The sequence below is a fragment of the Chelonia mydas genome, chromosome 27, assembly GCF_015237465.2.
Source record: "Chelonia mydas isolate rCheMyd1 chromosome 27, rCheMyd1.pri.v2, whole genome shotgun sequence".
NCBI classification, from domain to species: Eukaryota; Metazoa; Chordata; order Testudines; family Cheloniidae; genus Chelonia; species Chelonia mydas.
Genome location: NC_057860.1, coordinates 12224313 through 12245430, shown reverse-complemented (window position 1 = coordinate 12245430; position 21118 = coordinate 12224313). Strand labels below are relative to the sequence as shown.

Below are 21118 nucleotides of genomic sequence, written 5' to 3'. Positions count from 1 at the left end.
TGAGCACTCAGCTCAATTTTGTTCAAGTCTGTTGAATTTTAGGACTCATGAAAATGAGAGACACCATTAGAACGGTCTAAAACCAGGCATAGTGAAGCCAGGTGTGCCAGCTTTTTCCTTACAGAGCTGCTGCTGCATTCCCTGCCAATCCCATCCCCAACACACTCCAGTCTTTTCTATATATATTTTTGCATGTGTGAGAAAGACCACTACGATGTTAAGAGGAATTAGTCACTGTGCGGCTCTGATATCCCGTGCAAAACCTGCCTGCATGTGTATAAATGCAACATGAATTTATTAGCACAGTATCACTGGCCAATGTTAATCAGCCACTGGGCATTGGATCATACCAAAAAAGAACTCATCGGGTTTGTCTTTTACAAGAGGAATCTTTTCAGACTTCACTGCCCATTCACCACCCTGTTGAAGGATTTTAAGTGCTCTGGAGAAGTGAGGTGGCCTGACCAATTTTTGAAATATCTGTGGTGCGCTTGGCTACTCAGGAAGTTTTAACCATCTGCCCTAGCTGCTCAAGCCTATTTATGAGATTCTGCTGCACCCAGTCTCAGATAAAGCGACTTGAGTGAGTGGCCAGTCACCTCCCACAGAGAGTCCTGCAGTCTGACACCCTACCAAAACTGGTGTAAGCCTGGCACCATGCTTCTTTTCATCCCTTTGTAAATCACCCTCTTTACAATGCGCAAGAGGCCTGGCTCCCCACGGTCACAGTTATAAACTAGATGCACTTTTATGGAATGCTTAAGATTCCTCAGAAGGGTGAATGGCACCCAAGGTCCACAAGCAACAGTCACGATTATTTACCTGTGCTTTCCTCCTGATGCGTGGAAGGAGTTTTCCTTGGCCCACGTTGCTCACTGCTCTTTTCCCCGTTGCTTTCCTCCAGGTTTACAGCAGGTTCCTGGGTCTTCATCAGCTGACTCAGAAGAACAGCCAGCATGTTCTGCATATCTCCCTGAGTGCTAGCCGCTTCTGGGGTTGTCTGCTCCTCTGACGGCTGGACCTCTGTGGTTGGCTCTTCTTCTATGGCTTCCTCCAGGGCCACTTTCTGAGAGTCCTGCTGCTGAGTTGTGACTTCTGTCAGAGCACTGATGGACTGGTTGAGAGCTTCCAGCTGCTGCTGCATCTCTGGGTTAGAATGTACGTTTAACAGCTGGGCCATCTGTGGGACACTGAGATCCGTCTGGCTCTGCAGCAAGTTCAGTAAAACAGCCAGTTCGCTTTGATTCAGCTGCTGCGTGATGTCTCCAAGGCCTGCAGAGAATACAAGAAGCGTCACAGAAAGCGGCTCAGGAGAGGCATAGGACATAAGTGCAGAACCATTCCTTTGGAAAAGCAGAGCAGAAAACCCACCCCCCAACCTTTCAAAAGCAAGGAGGGAGTTTTAGGAAAGGAATTCCATGTTAAAGTTTGCTCAAGTACCTCCTGACGATCTCGGTTTGGGCACTTAGCGTTTGGCTGATTTTTATCCCCCTTTGTGTGGTTAATATTTTACACCTAGCACTTTCCAACCAGAATTCCCCAGAGTGCTTTGCAGACCAGAAGTGCTTCCTTCAGCCCTGAAAAGCAGGTCCTTCTGGGTTGGAAGGCAGCAGCTGTTTAACAGCACACATGACAATTTGGGGCAGAAAGTGCAGCAGCGTAGGCATCCAATCAAAATGGGAGGGGAAACTGTACTGGGAAAAATGTAATTTCTCACGCCGGAATCTGGTCAGAGAGCATGAGGGACTGGGCCCTGTTAAGCATGTGTCAAAGTCTCATCTGAAATATGACACCCCCAGCGGCACAGCCGCCCTTTGCACCAAGCTGGAGCACAGCATCTGACTCAGCGGCTGACTCAGAGAAAAGTGCCATTTGTTGCTGAATCACCAAGCTGCGAGTACATTATCAGATAACCGGTAAGAAATTAGCCGGGGTATTTTATTTTATACTTTGTTCTTTTTTGCAAAACCGTCAGAAGCTTGAAAACAAGCTTCCATTACTTGTTAGGCAAATAGCAAGCTGGGATTTCTGATTTTCCACTTCACTCGGCATGTTTTATTGTTCCCTCATTCACCCAACCCCATTCCCCTTCTTTCAGCCGCATGCTGCATCCCAACGCACAATCTCACTGGGGCATGGACTGTCTTCTTTGTTCTTTGTCTGTACAGCACCTAGAACAACGGGGTCCTGACCCGACTGAGGTTCCTCGGTGCTTCCATAATACAGACAACAGATTTATTTAGAAAACGTTGCATATGTCTATTTCCAGGAGTCAATATGGCTCCCTTGCATTTACTTAATATTTAGACACCAGCATGAATAGATAGTGTAAGGTCCTGATCCTGCAAATGTTTACTACCAGGCATTATTTACTACAATGATTAATGGGCAAAAATCCATTGATCCCAGCAGAGAATTTGGACTTTGCCTACAAGATATTCCCAGCTCCTCCTACTCTGAAAGTTAGTCATTATAATGCAACACATAATTAGGTCAAAAACAGTTACAGAATAGAATTCTTAGGTCACCCAGTCCATCCGCCTGCCAGTGCACGATTGTTTCCTTCAGTATATTCTCAGATACTTTGCTGGTCTTAAGTGACTCACAAGATTCTCTTTCATGTTTGTTGTCATATAGGAATACATGCAAAGGAGCAGAGGGTGTATAATTGTATGTACTAGGCGCTCATTTCTTCTCTATGTAATGTATACTCCAGCTGATTATAAATTCGACCAGGAGCCTTCAGAGACCGGCTAGAAACATTTGCAACTGACAAAAGTTCCCACTGGAATAGACACAGGAAACCGTTGTGACAACATCAAACTGACCTATTGCATCTCCAGCACCAGGCTCTATCTTGAGCTGGACAGGCTGCGGGTGTGCCGGGCTGCTGCTGTTCTTCACAGCGTCTGTGCTCGTTACAGAGGTAGTTTCTTTCCGAGAAACTTTAGACGACGGAGGCTCCTCCACTGTTATCCCACTTTGCCGCTGTCGTCGGCGTTTCTTGCTCCACAGCTCATGGCAATCCTGCCAGTGAGGGAGGCTGGAAGAGGACAAGACTTGGTGAGAGAAGAAACATAGGAAAAGCGACGAGAAGTCCTGAGTTACCCTTGCATGGGCTGGTGAAGTTCTCAGTAACACAAAGGGATCACTGAGACATTGTTCTGATGGCAGCAACATTACGAAACAAGGAGGGGTTTGTGTCCTACAGTGATGAGGGAGACATTACTGTGCTCACACCGCTTAAACTGTACAGGGATCTTAATTAAGTCAGGGCTAGATTAGCTTTGATGCATGTAGCTCCGTTAGGACTCAATAAAAGGGTAACTGGGTGAAATTCTATGGCTTGGGACAGACAGAAGACTCAGATCAGATGATCTAATATAGGGGTTCTCAAACTTTATTGCACCGTGATCCCCTTCTGACAACAAATATTACTACATGACTCCAGGAAGGGGGTCCGAAGCCTACACCCACCCAAGCCCCACTGCCCCAAAGGGGCGGGGGGGCGCGCATCAAAGCCAAAGCCAAAGCCTGGGCGGTGGGGCTTCCACTTCAACCCTGGGCAGTAGGCGGTCAGACTTTGGCCCCGTGTGGTGGGATTCGGGCTTTGGCCCTGGGCCCCAGCAAGTCTAACGCCAGCCCTGGTAACCCCATTAAAAAGGGGTTCACGACCCACAGTTTGAGAACCGCTGATCTAATGGTCCTGTAAGGATAAGGCCTTTTCCTGTAGCCATATTATAAGACCTAAGGTCTTTGTCTGCAGCCATATTAAGAGCAGCAGCCATTAGCTTAGAAGCAGGAAGTCATGCTCACATTCCATCTGAATTACATTAAAACAATGTCATATCAGGCTGTTAGGAAGGAACCCTGTCCTAATGGCACCTACTATAACCAGATAAACAGATTTTAAGATGGTTAAAGAAAACTTAGTTTGACCGCATCCTGTCGGTCAAGAAATCACTTATCAATAGTTGTGAAATCCTCATTTCTTTATTGTTTTGTCATTATGGTCCCCACTTCTCTATTGTTTGTCTGTATGATCTCCGTCTTGTTCATTGATTGTTTCTGTCTGTTACATAATTAATTTTACTAGGTGTAAATTAATTAAGGTGGCGGGATGATTAGGTTAGAGAATTTTGTTACAGTATGTTAGGTTTGGTTAGTAAAATTTTAGTAAAATGATTGGTTAAGGCACAGCTAAGCAGGACTCAAGTTTCACTATATAAACTGGGGTCCAAAAGAAAGTTCTTTGGGAATCAACTCCAGGACACAGCCCCAAGATCAGAGCTCAACACTCTGCCAACCACACCGTGCAGAAGCTGGAGTCCTCCAGATGACCTGATCCTGTCTGGCCATCAAGAAAAGTTAATCTGTCTTATTGGGAGTGATGAGCATTGTATGTGTAGCGTGTGCATTCTGTTTTGGTGACTGTTAATAAATAGAGGGTAAGTAGGATATTACTGTGTAAGGCTCTTTCACTGGTAAAAGATCCTGTAAACTCACAAAAGATTAAGCCCTGAGTCCACCAGGAATGAGTGTTTGCTCTGAGCCCAGAGCCCACGGAGGGTAAAGTTAGGTGCCTTTTGCCTGGAGCCCTAGGAACTGGGAAAGGGTGGTGGTGCCTACATTAACCGGGTTATGCCTCGAGCCATAGAAACTAGGTAGGAGGTGGGTTCCCTAGAGTGTGCAAGTGATAGATAATTTTGTGCGGGTAACAGTCCCTTTTGGCCTTAAAAAACAAAAACAAAAACCTCAATCTAGTTCACAGGCCCAGGAAAAACCCAGACTCCCATTTCACTGCCTTGCATATATCTGGATTCCTCATCTGGAGCGTTAAGAGAGTTCAGTGCCTCGCTGAGACCTTTCAAACAATCCATGTTTATAGTTTTGGGTTTTGCTTGGGAACAGCCAGCTGCTCCAGCAGATTTCTAAACCCAAACCCATCAGGGCCTGGCCATTCATGTGACGTGCTAAATTGCGAGACAAAGTGATGGTCTCATGACGGGGCTGCCCTTGGCAGCTCTAAAGGGGTCACAGGTATTTCAAAGCCAGTCATCCCTGCATGCGGAGACACAAAGGAACAGGGTTTCACAATCAGTGTGCTCTGTGGGTGGAGCTGTGTGATGCTACTCAACAGCAACCCTTCTAGCCAATTAATAAGCAGTATTAACGAACTCAAAAGGCCCAGCCAATCCTCCTTGGCAAAGAGGTTGGGGGTTTTTAATGATACTTTACCGTTCTATATCATCTTCCATCAGAGGATCTCAGAGCACTTTACAAGCATTACTAAAGTGAGCTTCAGTCCCTGTGAGAGATAAGTGGTATCCCCATTTTACAGAGGGGGGAGGCAAAAGAGACACTAAGGTAAAGTGACTTGCCCACAGTCACATGGCTGGGGCAGAGCAGAGAAGAGCCTAGGAATCCTAGCTCAGGCCACCACTTTTGGCAAACTGCAGTGGGTGATGCCCATCGATACATACTCTGGAGGAGCCATCTTGCCGAGGTCCACATCCTTAAGAAAATCGCTCTGCAAGGCCTGTTCTGCTGTGCAACGTTTGCTGGGGTCCAGCGTCAGCATGTGGTCCAGCAGATCAAGAGCAGCCGAAGGAACGCTGGGTGAAGATTATGGGGACCAGGTCAGAATTAAGAGGCTGTTCTAAAAGGAGAGGGCGGGTAGAAACTGTGCCACATGCTCAGAAAATGGCTTGACCACTCCCCTTGAGACTTGGGGAAGACCCACCAAGTCCAAATTAATATTGGAGTCGTACCGGCTCAAGCAAGGAACACACTCCAAAGTATCTGTGGCACAAAAACCAGACACTGGATTCATAATATTTTCAGTGTCACATTAGCCATTAGTGACTTTAAATTCCTATTTGAAGCCACAAAGCAAATCACATGATTAAGGTCTTCCAGAGACCATGCACACCACTGCCCTTGGAGGCAGACAATTGCAGCTTTCTGGGATAGCTGGTCCCTTGGGCCTGGTTCTCATGAAGGGAGTCTTGACAGGCTGATGCTGTCCTGAAAGTTTCCTAGCCAATGGATTTAAAGTGAGTGCTGCAAAGAGCTGTGGGTGGGGTTAGAAGGCAGCTCATTCTTGAGCAACAATCATGGGGTAGAAATTCAAAGAGGTGTTGATAGGCCACCTCCAGCTTTCCTGGGACGGGAAAGAGTCCCCCAGGAGGGCACAGTGAAATGGAAGAACTGTCCCTTCATCCCACCACCACCTGCCGTGCCACCTAAAGTAGAAGGCAGCCAGTGGACATTATAGTGCCATCACTAGCAAGCAGTTACAGAAGGTCACAAAGCCACAAACACAGTCACTCATCTCCTCTCTTATCAAACTCACAAAGAGAACTCCTCCCGTAGGCGCCTTCGGTATTGCTTCTTCGGTTTCATAGTGTTGAAGTAGGGCAGCTTGATGACGTCTGGCCACACAGCTGGGCAGGGGCTCCCGCAGAGCCGGCTACAAGAGAACCGGGGAACAAGAACACAGTCAGCATGCGCAGCACAGACAGCAGGAGAAGAAGAAGAGCTGCCCAAGTGAAACAATTTCCTCTCTGAATCAGCTTAGCATACAGACAGCCCAGGTCTGAGGACACACTGAGGAGGATTAGACAAAAGCTCAGGTAAAAGCAGTATCAGGAAGACAGAGGCTTATCTTGGTTTTAAAACCATTTGACAGACAAGAGTTTTCAGTTCTGATCTCTACTTTTGCAGGAGTGATTTTTACACTCAAATACTTACACCCTCACTTCACTATTGGTGTAAATATGAATAGTCAGGCATCAACCTGGTCTGCAAGCACAAACACCTAGAGGCCTAACTACTTGTATTTGTAGTTACGGTCATTGCTGGTCTCACTTTGCAGACTGATTAGGGCTCGAGAACGGCTGTGATACTAAGACTAAGCGCATGAGCAGTTTCCGCAGTACTACTTCTCACAGACATGCGCGCACAATGCTTTACCTGATTAATTCAAGCTGAGCCAGTTCCAGATTGGCTTGAAAAATAGGCTTCTTTGTAAACAGTTCCCCGAGGATACAACTGGAAGAGGAAAACCGACAGGTCATGACAGCAGACACTGGGGATGATCATTTGACTAGTGTTGCATTTCTGGCTATAAAGCAGCTTTGCCTGAGGGTTCATTTGCATCCGAGCTCAAAACTTGGAGCTGACCAACTAACCTGCGTGCGAAGAGTCAGCCATCACATGCATTTAGGGAGCAACACTTGCCAGTGGCCCTGTTAAGATGTCACACCTGCGACATCAGTCTTCTCAGACAAAGGGAAATGTAAACAGGATCATGAAGGCTTAGCTAGGCTAGTCTATAAGAAATGGCCAGCAGTATTTCACCTGCCTTGAAAAAGATAAATTGAGTCTATTATACCTCCAGCTAGGAAAAAAATAGAGGAGGGAAGAGTTCAGTCTCCATTACCCATTCAATCCCTGGCCTCTGTGGTGAGCCTTCCGACAGGAGTACCAATTAGTGCCAAATATAGCAGTGGTTTGATGTGGGCAAGTGGGCTAACAACTCTTTCTCTGTTGGACACTGAACAACAACTTGACTTCATAGTCACAGTTTTCAGAAGGGATCGGCACTCTCAGATTGGGGCCAAATTGTCAAGAGAGCTGAGTTCCCACTAAAAGGCCAACATAAGCAAGCAGATTTACAAAACAGAGCTCAGCCTGTCGTGTGCTGAGCTCAGCTGAAAATTCATCCGAAAGCATCACAAAGAAAGCTGCTGGGTGCTGAGCCCTTTGGAAAATCTGGCCCCACCTGTGGATCCTGCATTCTTGAAACTCAAGTTCTGAGATTCTTTAAAAATCTTGCTAAATTCACAGGCATCAAATTGCTCTGGTGGCTATATAAGGCCACTGGAAGGCCCTGAGTTCTCCAATTTATGATCTTGTATGGATATTGCTCTCTTCTGAGAAATCTAAACTTCCTTTAGCTTCTCTGTTTAAATAAAGTTTCCTTGATTCCGAAGAACCTCCATCATGTCATCAATTCATTGATGCACTGAGTCAGCAAGCTGCACAAAATGAACAAAGAGCACCTGAGAAATGAACTTCCCTTGTGCACCTTAATGGGGCATTAACTTCAAGGCTTACTAGTTAAAATTTAAATAGTAATGACATCTAAGCAAGTGGTTTAGAACTAAACATAACGATGCCTCAGTCACTGTAAAAAGCTAACTAGGTAAATTTTATGCTACTGTTCTTCAATACTAATGTACACTGGCCTTCCTACACGCGTTCAAATATTCCACACTCGCTCTTAAGAGTCCTTAATAAATGTTTCAGTTACTTGGGTGGTAAGGCACCCTTATTTTGGATCCAGTTTAAAAACATTTTAGACTCTGCCTCAAGTTTTTTCATCAAAATATTTACAAAGCTAATACAAATTTCACGGGCTTAACGTCAACTGTTATAGCTAGAGAGAAAACTCTGCTAATGAGGCCTTTTCTCTACTCCTGTCCCCACTACAGCTCAGTCAGGGATTCACAGACATGGCATGGTCACAGTTTGTAGCACAGAATTGACTTAACCATGTTCTGTAACCACGCTAAAGCCTTGGACAGGGTCTAATAATCACCAAACCTGTCATCTAGGTTTTGACTGCAGCACCTTTGTTTACCCGGTGTAGCAGAAGAATGAAATTCCACCTAGATCTCTTTGACCCCATGGAGATTTTGCCAGTTTAGAAAAAAATAAAATAAAGTCTTCAGACTTGTAAACTGAGCTAGTTTGATGTAGAAGTCAACGAGAGAGAATATACAAATTCTACAAAGGTCCTTTGTGCAAAATATTAACTGTATTGGATTTGGAATTTACCCAAAGTTTGCTAACTAAGCATGGCTGAAACTATACCAGGGATGAAGGAAGTGAAAAGAAAGAGGCATTACTTTAGTAGGTGGGCTACGTATAGTAATGGTAGTGGTCTTACATATGTCAAAAAAAGAAAGTCATTATAACCAGGAATTAAGCCCTTTACAGGGAAAGATACAGCTGCGAATTTTTAGCAGACCATCCCCAAGTTTCCATTTAGACGAACCCTTGTGTTAAAAGTTTAATTAATGATAGTTCTGGAAAAGACACAAGGGTTACATCACCAGTACATTTTCGGAACTTCTCAAATGTTGCAGAGACGAGATCAAGTGGAACCTACTTGTACGGTTACTATTGCACGACCAACAGATACAACACATTACACAAGGCTGTTCTGTCAGAACCTTTAGAACCACATTTGGACTCTTTTGGATTCTCACAGCTCAAACAAAATGCTACCAAATAAAACGAGGCACTTACCCACAGCTCCACACGTCTATGGCTGGTGTGTAACGCTCCTCGCCTAGCAGCAATTCTGGAGGTCGATACCATAATGTAATGACTTTATTTGTGTATGGACGGCTGGAAGGCAAGATGACAGACTTACATTTGTACAGTTCTTTTCATATCAGTGGATCCCAAAATGCTTAAGAACCATGGCCTTCGCTTTCAAACACAGGGGCCTAGAATTAGGCAGTTAAACAAGAGCAGCCTGGTTTTCAGAAGTGTGGGGGAGGGGGGCACACAGTTCCTCTGTAAGTCAATGAGAGCTGTAGGTGGGCCACATGTCTGAAAATCAGGCCACTTCTTTAAGTGGCTAGCCTCAGAAATCCTTGCCGATACACCCACATACACAAATCACCTAACCCAGCACTGAAGTGCAGCTAACTCTAAACTGGAAGGCAGCTGAGGTTTAACAGCAACCCTGCTGAAAAGTTAAGGTAGGAAGTGAAAAATAATGGTACAAAAATTTGAAGAGCAGACTCATGGTAATCAAGGAAGTGAAACTTCTGCACAGTCAGCTGGGTTTGTCTAAAGAAAGACTATTAGACAGCTGGCATAGTATTACACATTTACTCTATAAAGGGGCTGCCGGCTGGCTTCCCAGGCTGACCGAGTATTGGGGCATCAGGAGACTCAGTGGTTCAATTCACATATGTTAGCAAATTCCCCCTTTGAGTGACTTACCTCTCTTCAGAGCTGTACAGTCGAGCAAGTCCAAAATCTGCAAGTTTGATCTGCCCACTGAAAAACAAAAGCACAACTATTGGCATGAGTTACAGATGGGATCACTTGCTGAAATAGAAAGAAAGGTAACAGAAAGGATCAAGGACAACTGGTGTTTGGCAACTGCTCATGTTGGATATGCCTGTCTGATTTTTAACAGATCCTATGCTCTATGGAAGGAAAGACATACAAGCATTCAATTTCATGACCATCACAAATGATGGTCTGCATGTGGCTGCAGTTACTTGCAGTGTTACAATCAGATTCTATCAGTTTTAATTTTCCCTCACTGGCATTCAGATGGCGACCGGAAGAATCCTAGAAAACTGTCTCCAATTTGTAACCTATCCCACAAAGAACTACACTGCATCCAGCGACTTTAGCAGAAGACTACATAGGAAGTCATTCTGACACCTCTATGCCACTCCTAAAACTGGTCTCCAGGTGGTCAACAGTGAGGGACATCGGAGCCCACATCCAATACACTGCCACCACCACAATCCCAGCCTCTAAACAGCTAAGGAATTAAACTCTGACAGTGCAGAGCATGGGTGGGTCTGCATGTGATGGGAAGTGGGGAGGAACACTCAGAAAAATCCAGAGACATTGAGAGAGAGGAAGACTCCTTTCCCACATTATTTATGCCAACAAAGGACTCAGTGGAGATGGTGCTGGAATAAACCCATTACATTCTCCCCCAGGGACTTTGAGACTTGAACCTAGCAGCAATAGCTGCAGGAATACTCCTTTGGGCTCTTTCACTGAACAAACACCTTATTTATTATAACTCAGCCTTCCCACAATGTTCTTTATGACATTTTGTTGCAGATGGTTTTCAGTAGCAAGGTTTAACCTTGTGATGCACCCGGAATGATCCATTCCAGGATGCCATTTCCTATTCAAAAGGCATATATGTTTCCTTTAACATAACCAAACCAGTCCCCTAAATACTAGTATTAAATAAGCAACATTTTTGTTGAAATGCTGTGGAGTCAGAAACTGCACCCAGACACGGTTTGCCATCCTTAAGAGAGACTGAGATAAGGAGCAGTAAGTTTGCCAGCAAAAGGTCTCTTCTGCAGAGGTTGCCGCCAACAGGAAGTTAAGCAGAAGGTTATTAGGCTCATTCACCTTTGGTTAAAGAAAACTCCTATTACAGATGCAGCACCTAGGGGACCTATTGCTTAATTAGAATATCTGTCACTTCTGATGGAAACATAGGAGACAAGACCACTACAGCAGATAAGATCCTTGTATTCTTTCCCATAATCTAAATGAATCAGTGAGCTATCATCTCACAGCTCAAATTAGCCAGTTTGATGAAATCATCATCTACCCTATCCAGTACCAAGTTACCTGTTGTTTAATAAGATGTTGGAACATTTAATGTCTCGATGAAGGAAGTTCTTTTTGTGACAATAATCCAGCCCCTCCATCAACTGTTTCATGAAAGACTTGATATGGTCCTCTGAGAAATGCACCAGGCCGGATTCTAGCAGCCCCATGAGGTCATGGTCCATGTATTCAAACACAAGGTAAAAGGCACCTGCCACAGAAACAGACAAAGTTTAAGACAGGGGGTGAAAAGTAGAGTCAAAAGTTTCAATGTTTTTGGTTATGTAGAGGAATTGCTTCAAAATAAAGGCCAAGATTTAGAAAAAGGTGACTTGTGATTTTATGTGCTCAGCTGCATACTTCTGAGGCAGGGGGTGAGGAGGGGAGGGGGTCTGATCTCCAGAGGGCAGGAGCTCAGCACTTTTCTTTTCATGGAAAGCGACAAAAGGCCAGAGTGGAAGCATTACCATAAGCTACCTGTGGCATCAAGGACTTGAATCTGCTGGAAAAAGGGACTCTCCAAGTGCAACCTAAAACGGCTGTGTTTTTAAAAGCACCGTCAAACTTAGAAGTGAGATAGGATGGGAAACCTTCCATACCATTAACTCGCTCTTGAGACAGGCAACGTTATCCAGCATAATAAAGGGACTGCCCAGTGCTGGGGGAAAAATGCTACAGCTAAACCAGCAAAGGCTAACTCAGTTTTAAAGACTGATCACTCACAAACCTCCCGGGACAGAAACAAGTATACTTTACCCTTGGGACGCACTAAGTGACAGGACTCTAAGATTGGTACCGTGGCATTCCACATTCATTGCCTCCCAATCACATTCATCTCAAGCATGCTTAGTTTACAAGAACAGATATATTTCTTCTAACAGACAGTTCTGCAAAGTCAGCCTGGACCCTTGTACAGCACCACCATTATTAAAGGATCTGCAACCCATTTTTACACCTATGAAAATCCACAGTCTTCAATAGGAACAGGGTTGCTCAGGTGTAACTGATTAAGATTTAAGCAACAATTCTGTTGTTGATGCACAAGGGACAGACTTCAGCTCACTCTCAGCTCACAAACTCCCCTCACCCCTCCCATTTCAGACAGTCTGATGGCTGCATTGGCTCTGCAGGGAGAAGGGACGCTGGAGTCTTCTCTTTAGAGCATCAGAGTAATTCATTACGTTGATACCAGTTTCCAAACGGCGTAACTATTGATCTCGGCCTCTAGCAGCTCATGAGCTAATGCTGCTATAAGACTGCCGCAAAGCTGGATACTTGGACTAGCATGAATGCTTGGAGTCTTGGGAACACTTCCAAGCAATGATTCTGTACCAGTGATCAGAAAACGCATGTTCTGTTGCCCGCAACCCACAAAAAGGATAATATCTGATACCGAAGCAAAATCAGTAGCAGGCTGTGGAGATTTTGTTGCTGTGATCTGCAGTCATAAAATACATGTAGACTTTTTTTTTTTTAATCCAGATGCAGACACATAGCAACAGGCAATTCTAGAGTTTTCTCTAGCAAGAAACCCTATAATAAATCAGAACTGTATCAGATTTCTAGACCCACCCTTACACCAGGACAGTAAACAAGGTGCTGGAGACATTTCTGTCAGTTAAACCACACTATGCAGCTAGCAGTACCTTTGTCCTTCTTGAAGTCCAGTGCATCTTGTTTGTCTGTAACAATTTCCTTCATGTTAACAACGCTGCGATGGATCAACTGCCGAAGGATTTTAATCTCGCGGATGGCCGTTATGGGGAAGCCTTCCTTCTCATTGTCCAATCGCACTTTCTTTAAAGCCACCAGTTCACCTGTCAAAACAAGTCAGTGTCAAAGCGTTTGCGGACAGATACTCCAAATAATCCAAATGATACACTCTTGATGCTGTCCCGCCTCTGGCCTGCCCAGGCCTTTGAGTTTGGTCTTTTTATGATTAGTTTTCATTAAGAAAACTGCTCATTCAGTCTTTAATTATGTTCTTAGCAAAGACCTTTCTAGGCTCCAGTTACATTGGTAATAGAAGAACATTGCAATCTGAAGACAGTTAGGGATGGGCAACTTTAAGGTAGTAGACGGCCACAAAAGCCACTAAAACCCTTTGGGCTGGGGCATGTGTATGTTGGGTCCTGCCCCCAGAGGGTGTGACACAGCGTATGTGTGTCGGGTCCTGGCCTCCAGGGTGGGAGTTGGAGAGTGAGTCCACCTGACAGCGACGGCTATTGTCCCAGAAGGTTAGGCCCAGCTACCTGATCCGGCCCACTGGTTCTCACCATGTGATGCCTTGCCCCACATGCTGCTAGATGCCTGCCCTAAGCTGGGCTGTGGCGGGCCAAATAAGATGATCTGGTGGGCCGGATGCAGCCCTGGGCTGCTGCTGCCCATCCCTGCACGAAGACATTTTCCAAAAAAGTTACATGGATCAATCTGAACTCTATCTTAAAGTATTTTTTTGCTTGGGAATACTATTTCACTAGTTCAACACAAAAGAGCTACCCAGTGATGTGGTGGTTAGAACCAGACAGAGGGTATCAGGACTCCTGGTTTCTATTCCCAGCTCTGCAAACGGCTAACTATGTTACTTTCCCAAAGTCAGTTCAAACCATGTGGCGTGGTTTCTCAATCTGAAAAATGAGGACGCCACCTTCTTCACACAGGAATAGGGCTTGTGAGATTCAGTGTTTGTAAAGCATTTTGAGATCTTGAGATGAAAGACGTCCTAGAAATGCAAGGTACATGACAATAGAGCTTCACTAATTTGCACTGACTGGGAGACACAATACGAATTAGCAAGTGGACAGCACACTAAAGAGCAAGGATCCCACCACCGCAGAACGTGGTTTGTTCATTTAATCTGGAATTGATTTCTTATACTTTGTAATTCACTGGAAAACGCACTGTAGGACATTGGGTGAAACACTTCGTATTAAGCAAACTCACTATCTACAATGCTGTCTCGTCTACTAAAACTTTGCTAAGCGGGGAGAGAACACCATCTATGTGCAAACTATAAAGTGCAGGATTAGCAAACTCTCCCATAGTATACCCACACAAAACCAGAAACATTGAGAGCAATTAGATGCTACAATACTAAGCAGAGAAAGGTGAGTTAAGAACAGGATCACAGTTTTGTTGAACTTATTTGCTTTGGTCACTCTACATTAGAGGCTTTGTTGTGCCAATGATCTCATCTGTGGTTTGACAGACAGCAGCCATGAAAACAAATTTGTGGGTTTACAGGATGGAGTAACACTGTGGATGCACATGGGGAGATTTTCACAGGAACAAAAGAACAGTTAGGTGCCAACTTCCAAAGAAGGCCAATGGGGTTTGGGAAGCCTTGCTCCCCGAGAGTCCTCTGAAAGTCCATGTTCCAAAGTCCATTACTGGTCATGGTGGTATTCCCCATTGAGTGGTAACAGCACTAAAACTGGAATGAGCTTTTAAGCAGGCTCACTGTGATAGCACCAAAAATAATTAAAAAGACATCCAAGAATCACTTAGGGAAATTCTTTCAATATTGCCTTATTCAGACTAAGGCTATATCTAACCTTTACCTGTATCCTTGTCCTTGGCTTTGTACACTTGCCCATATGTTCCCTCTCCAATAATCCCAATGATATCAAATTTATCCACGCAGCGCTTCCCCCAGTCGCTTTCTGTCTGTCTCCTCTCACCATAACGAGGACAACAGATTCTGAAAAAGGGAAGATTAGTTTTAAAATCCCGCACAATAGGACTTGATCATAACTGCTTTAAATGGAAGTGAATTTTTTAAATTTAAATCCTAAAAATTAATAGACTGAAGAGCAATTTGGTCATCTTACCTATCCAACTTGTAACACAGGATTGTTCCTCAGACTACAGTATACCTTAAATCTAGATAGTAATTACCAACAAGCAAAGGGATACCATCACTTCCTTGGGGGGGAATGTTCTGTAGTCTAACAGACTGCAGAGTTAGGAATTTTATACGGTGTGCTAGATCAGTGTTTCTCAACCTTTTTGATACCAGGGACTGGCTTGCTGCGTCAGGGAGATTTCAGGGACTGGCGCCAGGCCAAAGACCGGTTATTGAGAAACACTGTGCTAGATGGAGGTGAATTTTCTTTACTCAATACAGCAGGCATCACTAGACAAACATTTATATCAACCCATCCCACACAACAATATTTATATATCATACTAAGAACAGGAAAAAACATAATAAGAACAGGAAAAAAATTAACTATCCAAGCAACAAATGCCATCTTTAATTTAAAATGGCAACTACTGTACTCATTGTTTCAACCTGCCCTAAAATGAGGCCTGTAACAGGCTATTTCCATGGTCGCTTTCATGACTAACTCTCATTCAGTGCTATTTTGTAAATTTTTACTCCAATAGTCTTTAGTGAATTATGCTATATAGTCCTATACCTCCTACAGGCAGAGTAGCCAAATGGGACTTTTTTCTATGCCCATCATCCTGCAGTGTTATGCTATATCAGGTCCCTACACTTAAAGAACAGACCTAACAATTGTACAAGACCAAAGAGCATAATTTGAACTCCATCCAATGTCATCCCTTATTTATCCACATACAATGATCTAAAATAGGGATCAAGGGTTATGATGTATCAAAACACACTACTAAAAGGTTCTCAGTATGTCTCACCATTCTTCAGTTAGCCTGTACCTCAAACAAATGGATTTGCCCTGTCTTATGAACGGAGAATGATACACAGGATTCTGCTAAAGATCTTGTTACATTGCTCTTAATGTGAGTGGGGTTTGGACAGAAGCCAATTGGTATTCTTTACTGTAACATAATTCTTTCATAATTTTAGATTTGTTAAGTATTTGGAAATGAACATAGGACATTTGATCATTATTTAGGACACAATGTAGCAAATATGCCTTGGGAAAGGAAAGAAAACATAGAAGACACTCCTAATTATACAAAAGAGTTTATACCCTTGACGAATGCATAGTTCTCATTAGCGTTCAAGAAAGAAAGTCAAGTATGCCCACTGAGTGGAGAATAGATCACCAATACTTCACCAATGTCATGGGTGAAGGTATGTAGCCCCTTTCCTGAACAACTGCTTCCTAGAAACACTGAAGATTCTACATGATCTTGTTTGTCAGCCAGGTTTCTTTGGCTTCAGAATGACAGGTCCTTTCCCAATTCAGCCACAATACTGTTTTCAAGGCAATTGTTAAATGAAAGTTTATGGGAATTTTCAAGGTGGACTAGGTTTAAGGTGTACATGAAACACTCCAGTAATTCACACCACAGGAAGGATCATGTAATAGATTATAGAACAATGGGACCTGTCAGAACCTTGACAAAATAAAGTCTGAATTAAAGGCAGGCATTGTGATGCAAATATGCTACATTTCACCTGCTCTTTTCCCCCCCCCCCCCCATCTGTAGCCCTTCTAGTTTGTTAATATTCAAATGGACGGAGAAAGGACCCCATTCTCCTGCATGGACAAACACCCGTGTTTAGACTGACAGACAGAGCCTTAAACCTGTCAAATGTGAACTAGAAACCCAAAGGAGTCGGTGCAGTGAATAAAAGAAAGCCAGCACAACAGGGGTTTAGTTTCTTTCTAACAATGTTTTGGGTTTTTTTTTAGAAGCACAGTATCATGATTCAAGCCTGTCTCAAGTCAAATGATTTCCAGAAAAAATTATGGGTTGTCCAGAAGAGAGGTAAGTTGGGCTGTAAAACAGAACATGCCCCTTGAAGAAACATAAAACTGAGATCCTGAATATGTGTAGTCATTAAAAATCCACTAGTACTTTTTGCACAGCTGGTAGCATTAACAGCAGTGTCCTGACTAGACTCCAACTGGGCATTTGCATTGTGCCTACTTACACTTCTCTCTTCAGATTCATCAAATACATTAGGAATTTTTTTTTCAACCTGAAGTGACTTGCTAGGTTGCTGAGAACTGCTAAAACAGTTGCAGATTTAACCTCAGAGGTAGGTGCATTTTCATGATAGGGAAAACAGTTTCAATGTCCAATTTATAGCCACATTCTAAAACACTTTGGGATCTTTCTGGATGAAAGGTGCTATATAAACAAAAGATCACCACCATAAGAAGACACCGTTTAGAGATGCTAGCATGCAGTCTGTGCAAACACTTACTTTGGTCTCTTTTTGAATGGTTGCTGAGGTGGTGTGGCTGCCTTTGGTTCTGGAGACTCCGGTGGAGATGGATCCCCTCCAGGAAGCTCTGGAGGGAGCGGGAGGTCCATGAGCAAGTGTCGTGGTCTCTGCTCTCTCTCTTTCTTCACAAGTTTTGGAGGAAGAATCTCCTTTGGACTAAATCCCAGAAAGTTACAGCAAGTTAATACAATGTGATCAAACTTAAGATGCCACTTCAAATAAAGAGGATCGCAGGCCAAAAGTTTCAGACTTGAGTGCCTGAAGTTAGGGGGCCAAGTATGGATTTAGGAGCCTAGCTCTAGACACTCAGGGTTAAAGTTAAGCATCTTTCTTGTTTCAAAGCCAAAGTCAACGTAGAAAAATACTAAATTAAAAACACAGTCCAGCCTCAAAAGACCACATAACTCTTTGCAACTAAAAGTCTCCCATGACAGTGGAATAGAAATTCTTAACATTATATAAACGCAACAACAAATTTGGGATATAACCTTTATCTATTTATTGAGCTCTACTTCCCATCTCCTGTCTACTCATTAAAACAGATTTAAAGGCATGTTCTGATCCTTAAGCCCATTAATGGCCATTGCAAATCTACAACATGGAAGCAAAACTAACCATCTCTCCACTATATTGATTTTAACTCAAGGACCTAACGCAAGGACAGAAATGGGGCAACAATAACTTCTGCATATTGCAGGTAGACCACCAGCTCATTTCTTCTTTTATTATGGTACCAATGGTAACGTAGTGTTATCTTTAACTAGTGGAAGACTGATATGCAGAATCTATTTTATCGGGGGTTGGGGGGACACAGAAGGAGTATCAGGGAGAATTCCTGGATTTGAATAAATTGGAATTAAAATCCAAGTTGAATGGCAGTAGGCAAGTCACATTATTCATAATACTTACCCTTTACAAGACTCCACCCTCCCCAGGAAAGGGAAAAGCTGTCTATTGAGAAATAGACAAGCAGCCTTTCTTGGATCATTCTTAGGGCAACCTGCTTGGGGAGGTTGATGCATGTCAGCATCAGCAGGTCTAAAATTCTGCTCGTCAGCACAAAGAAGCCAATGCAACTGAACTGATGGGAATAGAAAATTAGGAAAGTTACCTTACTCACTAGCCACTTCCCAACCTAGCTGAAACCTGTGATGAAACACAATGTATTCCACAAATGAATACAGAAGCAAGACATGGAAGGAGGTTTTGATTGAAGTACAGTACTTTCCCCTTTGGAATTACTGAGTCCTGATACTCTTTAAAGGAATAGACAAAAAAAATTTGTCTTTTTACTCCTACTGAGGTCAGCACATAGGTTTAGTGAACTAATTAGAAAAGCCCTGCTACTCCGAGTACTAGAGGAAAACTGTCACTGATATGTATCACTATGGCTGTTATAAGCCATGAAAGTAACAACAGACATAAGAGAAAGATCTATGGGCCTGCTCTTGCCCCCGTTTAAAAGCCACCCGAAGTACTGCAATTGACTTAGAAGAGCAGGATTGCCCCGTATCGGTCAGTCTTAACGAAAGCAAAGAACATCAGCGTTAAGGCTGACAAGAGGAGCCCTCAAAATGGGATTCAGACATGGGATCGAGCCGGCAGGCTAAAAATAGCAGTCTAAACAGGGGTGGCCCGGGCGGCAGGTCGGATTAGCCGCTCGAGTACGAACGTTCCTGGGGGCGTGGGCAGGTTTGTACTTGGGCAGCCAGCACAAGCTGCTGCCTGCCCTACCACTGCCTGCCCTGCTCTTTTCGGTGCACTAGCTCCAGCATGTTCCCAGCTGCAGTGTAGACGTCCCTAAATGTCGGACGAAGGCACCTAACTCAAGTGCCACGTCTGAAAATCAGTTCTTGTGGTAGAGCCTGATCGACTTGGTCAAATTATCTCGCCAGCTTCATAGGTTATAAACAAGCTATTTGAAGAATATTTAAAAGTTATGTATTCGGATTCAGTGCCTAGTTATTTCAGCCTGTGTATGCCATTCACCACCAGGAGAAGCAGTTCCTGTTCCACCCACTGCAACGGAGCTTTACCCACTTTTGCTAGCAGGGAATTTGTTCTAGATCCGTAACATTATGCAGTGTTTTAACATGCTCCACACACCTTCATCCAAAAAAGCCTGAATTTGATACTTTTGCAGCTTGCTGGGAAGAGTATTTGTTAGACGGGGTTTTTGGGGAAGGATGAAGATGTGTTGCTCGGTAGCATCTGGAGAGGAGAGGCTTTTCTGGAGTTTTTTCATGGTTATCTGATGACTGATGTAAATTGTCACCTTCGTTTGATTATTTAAGGCTGCTGGCTAGCTGGAGTTAATTTATTTGTATCTCAGAATTATGCTGCTAGGTGGCTATTTTAAATTTAGTTATGGTCAGGGCGCACAGACATTTGCATAGCCATTCTTTTTTTTAAACACTAAATCTAAACAAACATCACCTCTGCATTACCTAAACCTGAGTGTTGCATACAGAGGGAGTGGAAAACCTTAAAGATGAGCTGCAAAGCTTCAAAAAACCAAAACCCCATCAATACAAAGAACAAGGGAAATAAAATCCCATAACAGTAAAACAGCTGTAGCTGCTCTAAAAAACTGTAATTAGCACATCTCTTAGCTATTTTGGGGATAGTCATTACCTCCCAGAGATCCCGAGGAATTCAAGCTATGAGACTTAGAGTGACGTCAGCCATCACATGCCTAAAATGATTCTAAAACCTTCGTTTCCACTCCCTCCTCATGCCCTCCCCTGTAAGATGAAACATCTCATGCTGCATCTGAACGCAAAGGTGAATCCTTTGGAATGATACATCACGAGTCTTTTTAGCATTACACAAGCATGAAGAGAAAGGTACAAGAATCTTTATTTACTCATCTGAGCTGCATTTTGTACTTGGGTAACTCCAATGGGATTCTAAACTTCATGCTTGCCATAGTCTTAGAAATCGAGAAGGGCATGTGTTTTTTCCACATGTTGGAAACAGAATAAAGAAACCTACTTAAAGAAATTTTGTTCACAAGCAACAAATAGTTATAAGTGATTGAAAACAATGTACTGTGCATGGTCCATGTGTCATTTGCAACTAACACCTGCTAACCCTAATGAAGTGGCTTTATTTGTTTGCCTCCTCTTTTTTCAAATGAACCGGCTGGCTGAGAACTTGTTTGCCAATCTTTGGGTGGAAATATATTCCGCAATTATGTTATAAATCTCTCAAAATACACAATGGTAGTGGAGGTAAAATGAAGAAACTGACAAAGCTGCAAGTCAACCTTGAAAGAGTAATCAGCCACTCATCTGGGGACACATACAATATTAGCGTGGCAGCGATGAAAATAAGAGGTGTGTGAGTTTGTGGTAAAGTTTATGATGCTTTACAAGGCTGGCTTAACTATACCAGAGCTGACTCAATAGGCTATAGGCTATTATACCATGTTAGCAACCACAGCATTATGTCTAGTGTGTACTTTTCCAATACAAGTACTGGTCTAGGTACCACATTAAAGCTATTCTTTCCACTCTCGCTGCTATTTAAAAAGCTGAACAACACTAAACC

General features: G+C 43.5%; 1 protein-coding gene and 1 long non-coding RNA gene across 5 annotated transcripts in view; one reads left to right on the top strand and one right to left on the bottom strand.

Moving 5' to 3' along the window:
- The window catches only part of CDK12 (cyclin dependent kinase 12), a 72845-nt gene that overhangs the window by 40781 nt on the left and 10946 nt on the right, over nucleotides 1-21118 (bottom strand). For all 4 annotated transcript variants that reach the window (XR_005223491.2, XR_005223492.2, XM_007061959.4 and 1 more), the window contains exons 3-13: nucleotides 17546-17722; nucleotides 14961-15100; nucleotides 13047-13217; nucleotides 11422-11611; nucleotides 10027-10083; nucleotides 9319-9420; nucleotides 6976-7053; nucleotides 6356-6472; nucleotides 5484-5615; nucleotides 2829-3043; nucleotides 823-1272 (exon numbers count right to left, since the gene is read on the bottom strand). Coding sequence is in view for 2 of the 4 variants with exons in the window: in XM_007061959.4 (XP_007062021.2) it covers nucleotides 823-1272; nucleotides 2829-3043; nucleotides 5484-5615; nucleotides 6356-6472; nucleotides 6976-7053; nucleotides 9319-9420; nucleotides 10027-10083; nucleotides 11422-11611; nucleotides 13047-13217; nucleotides 14961-15100; nucleotides 17546-17722 (1829 nt within the window). In the remaining 2 variants the exon portion in view is untranslated. The remainder of the gene's footprint in view (nucleotides 1-822; nucleotides 1273-2828; nucleotides 3044-5483; nucleotides 5616-6355; nucleotides 6473-6975; nucleotides 7054-9318; nucleotides 9421-10026; nucleotides 10084-11421; nucleotides 11612-13046; nucleotides 13218-14960; nucleotides 15101-17545; nucleotides 17723-21118) is intronic.
- LOC122463911 lies at nucleotides 1268-4456 on the top strand. The gene is made up of 2 exons (XR_006287662.1): nucleotides 1268-1916; nucleotides 2638-4456. It is a non-coding gene; the product is annotated as an uncharacterized LOC122463911 (long non-coding RNA).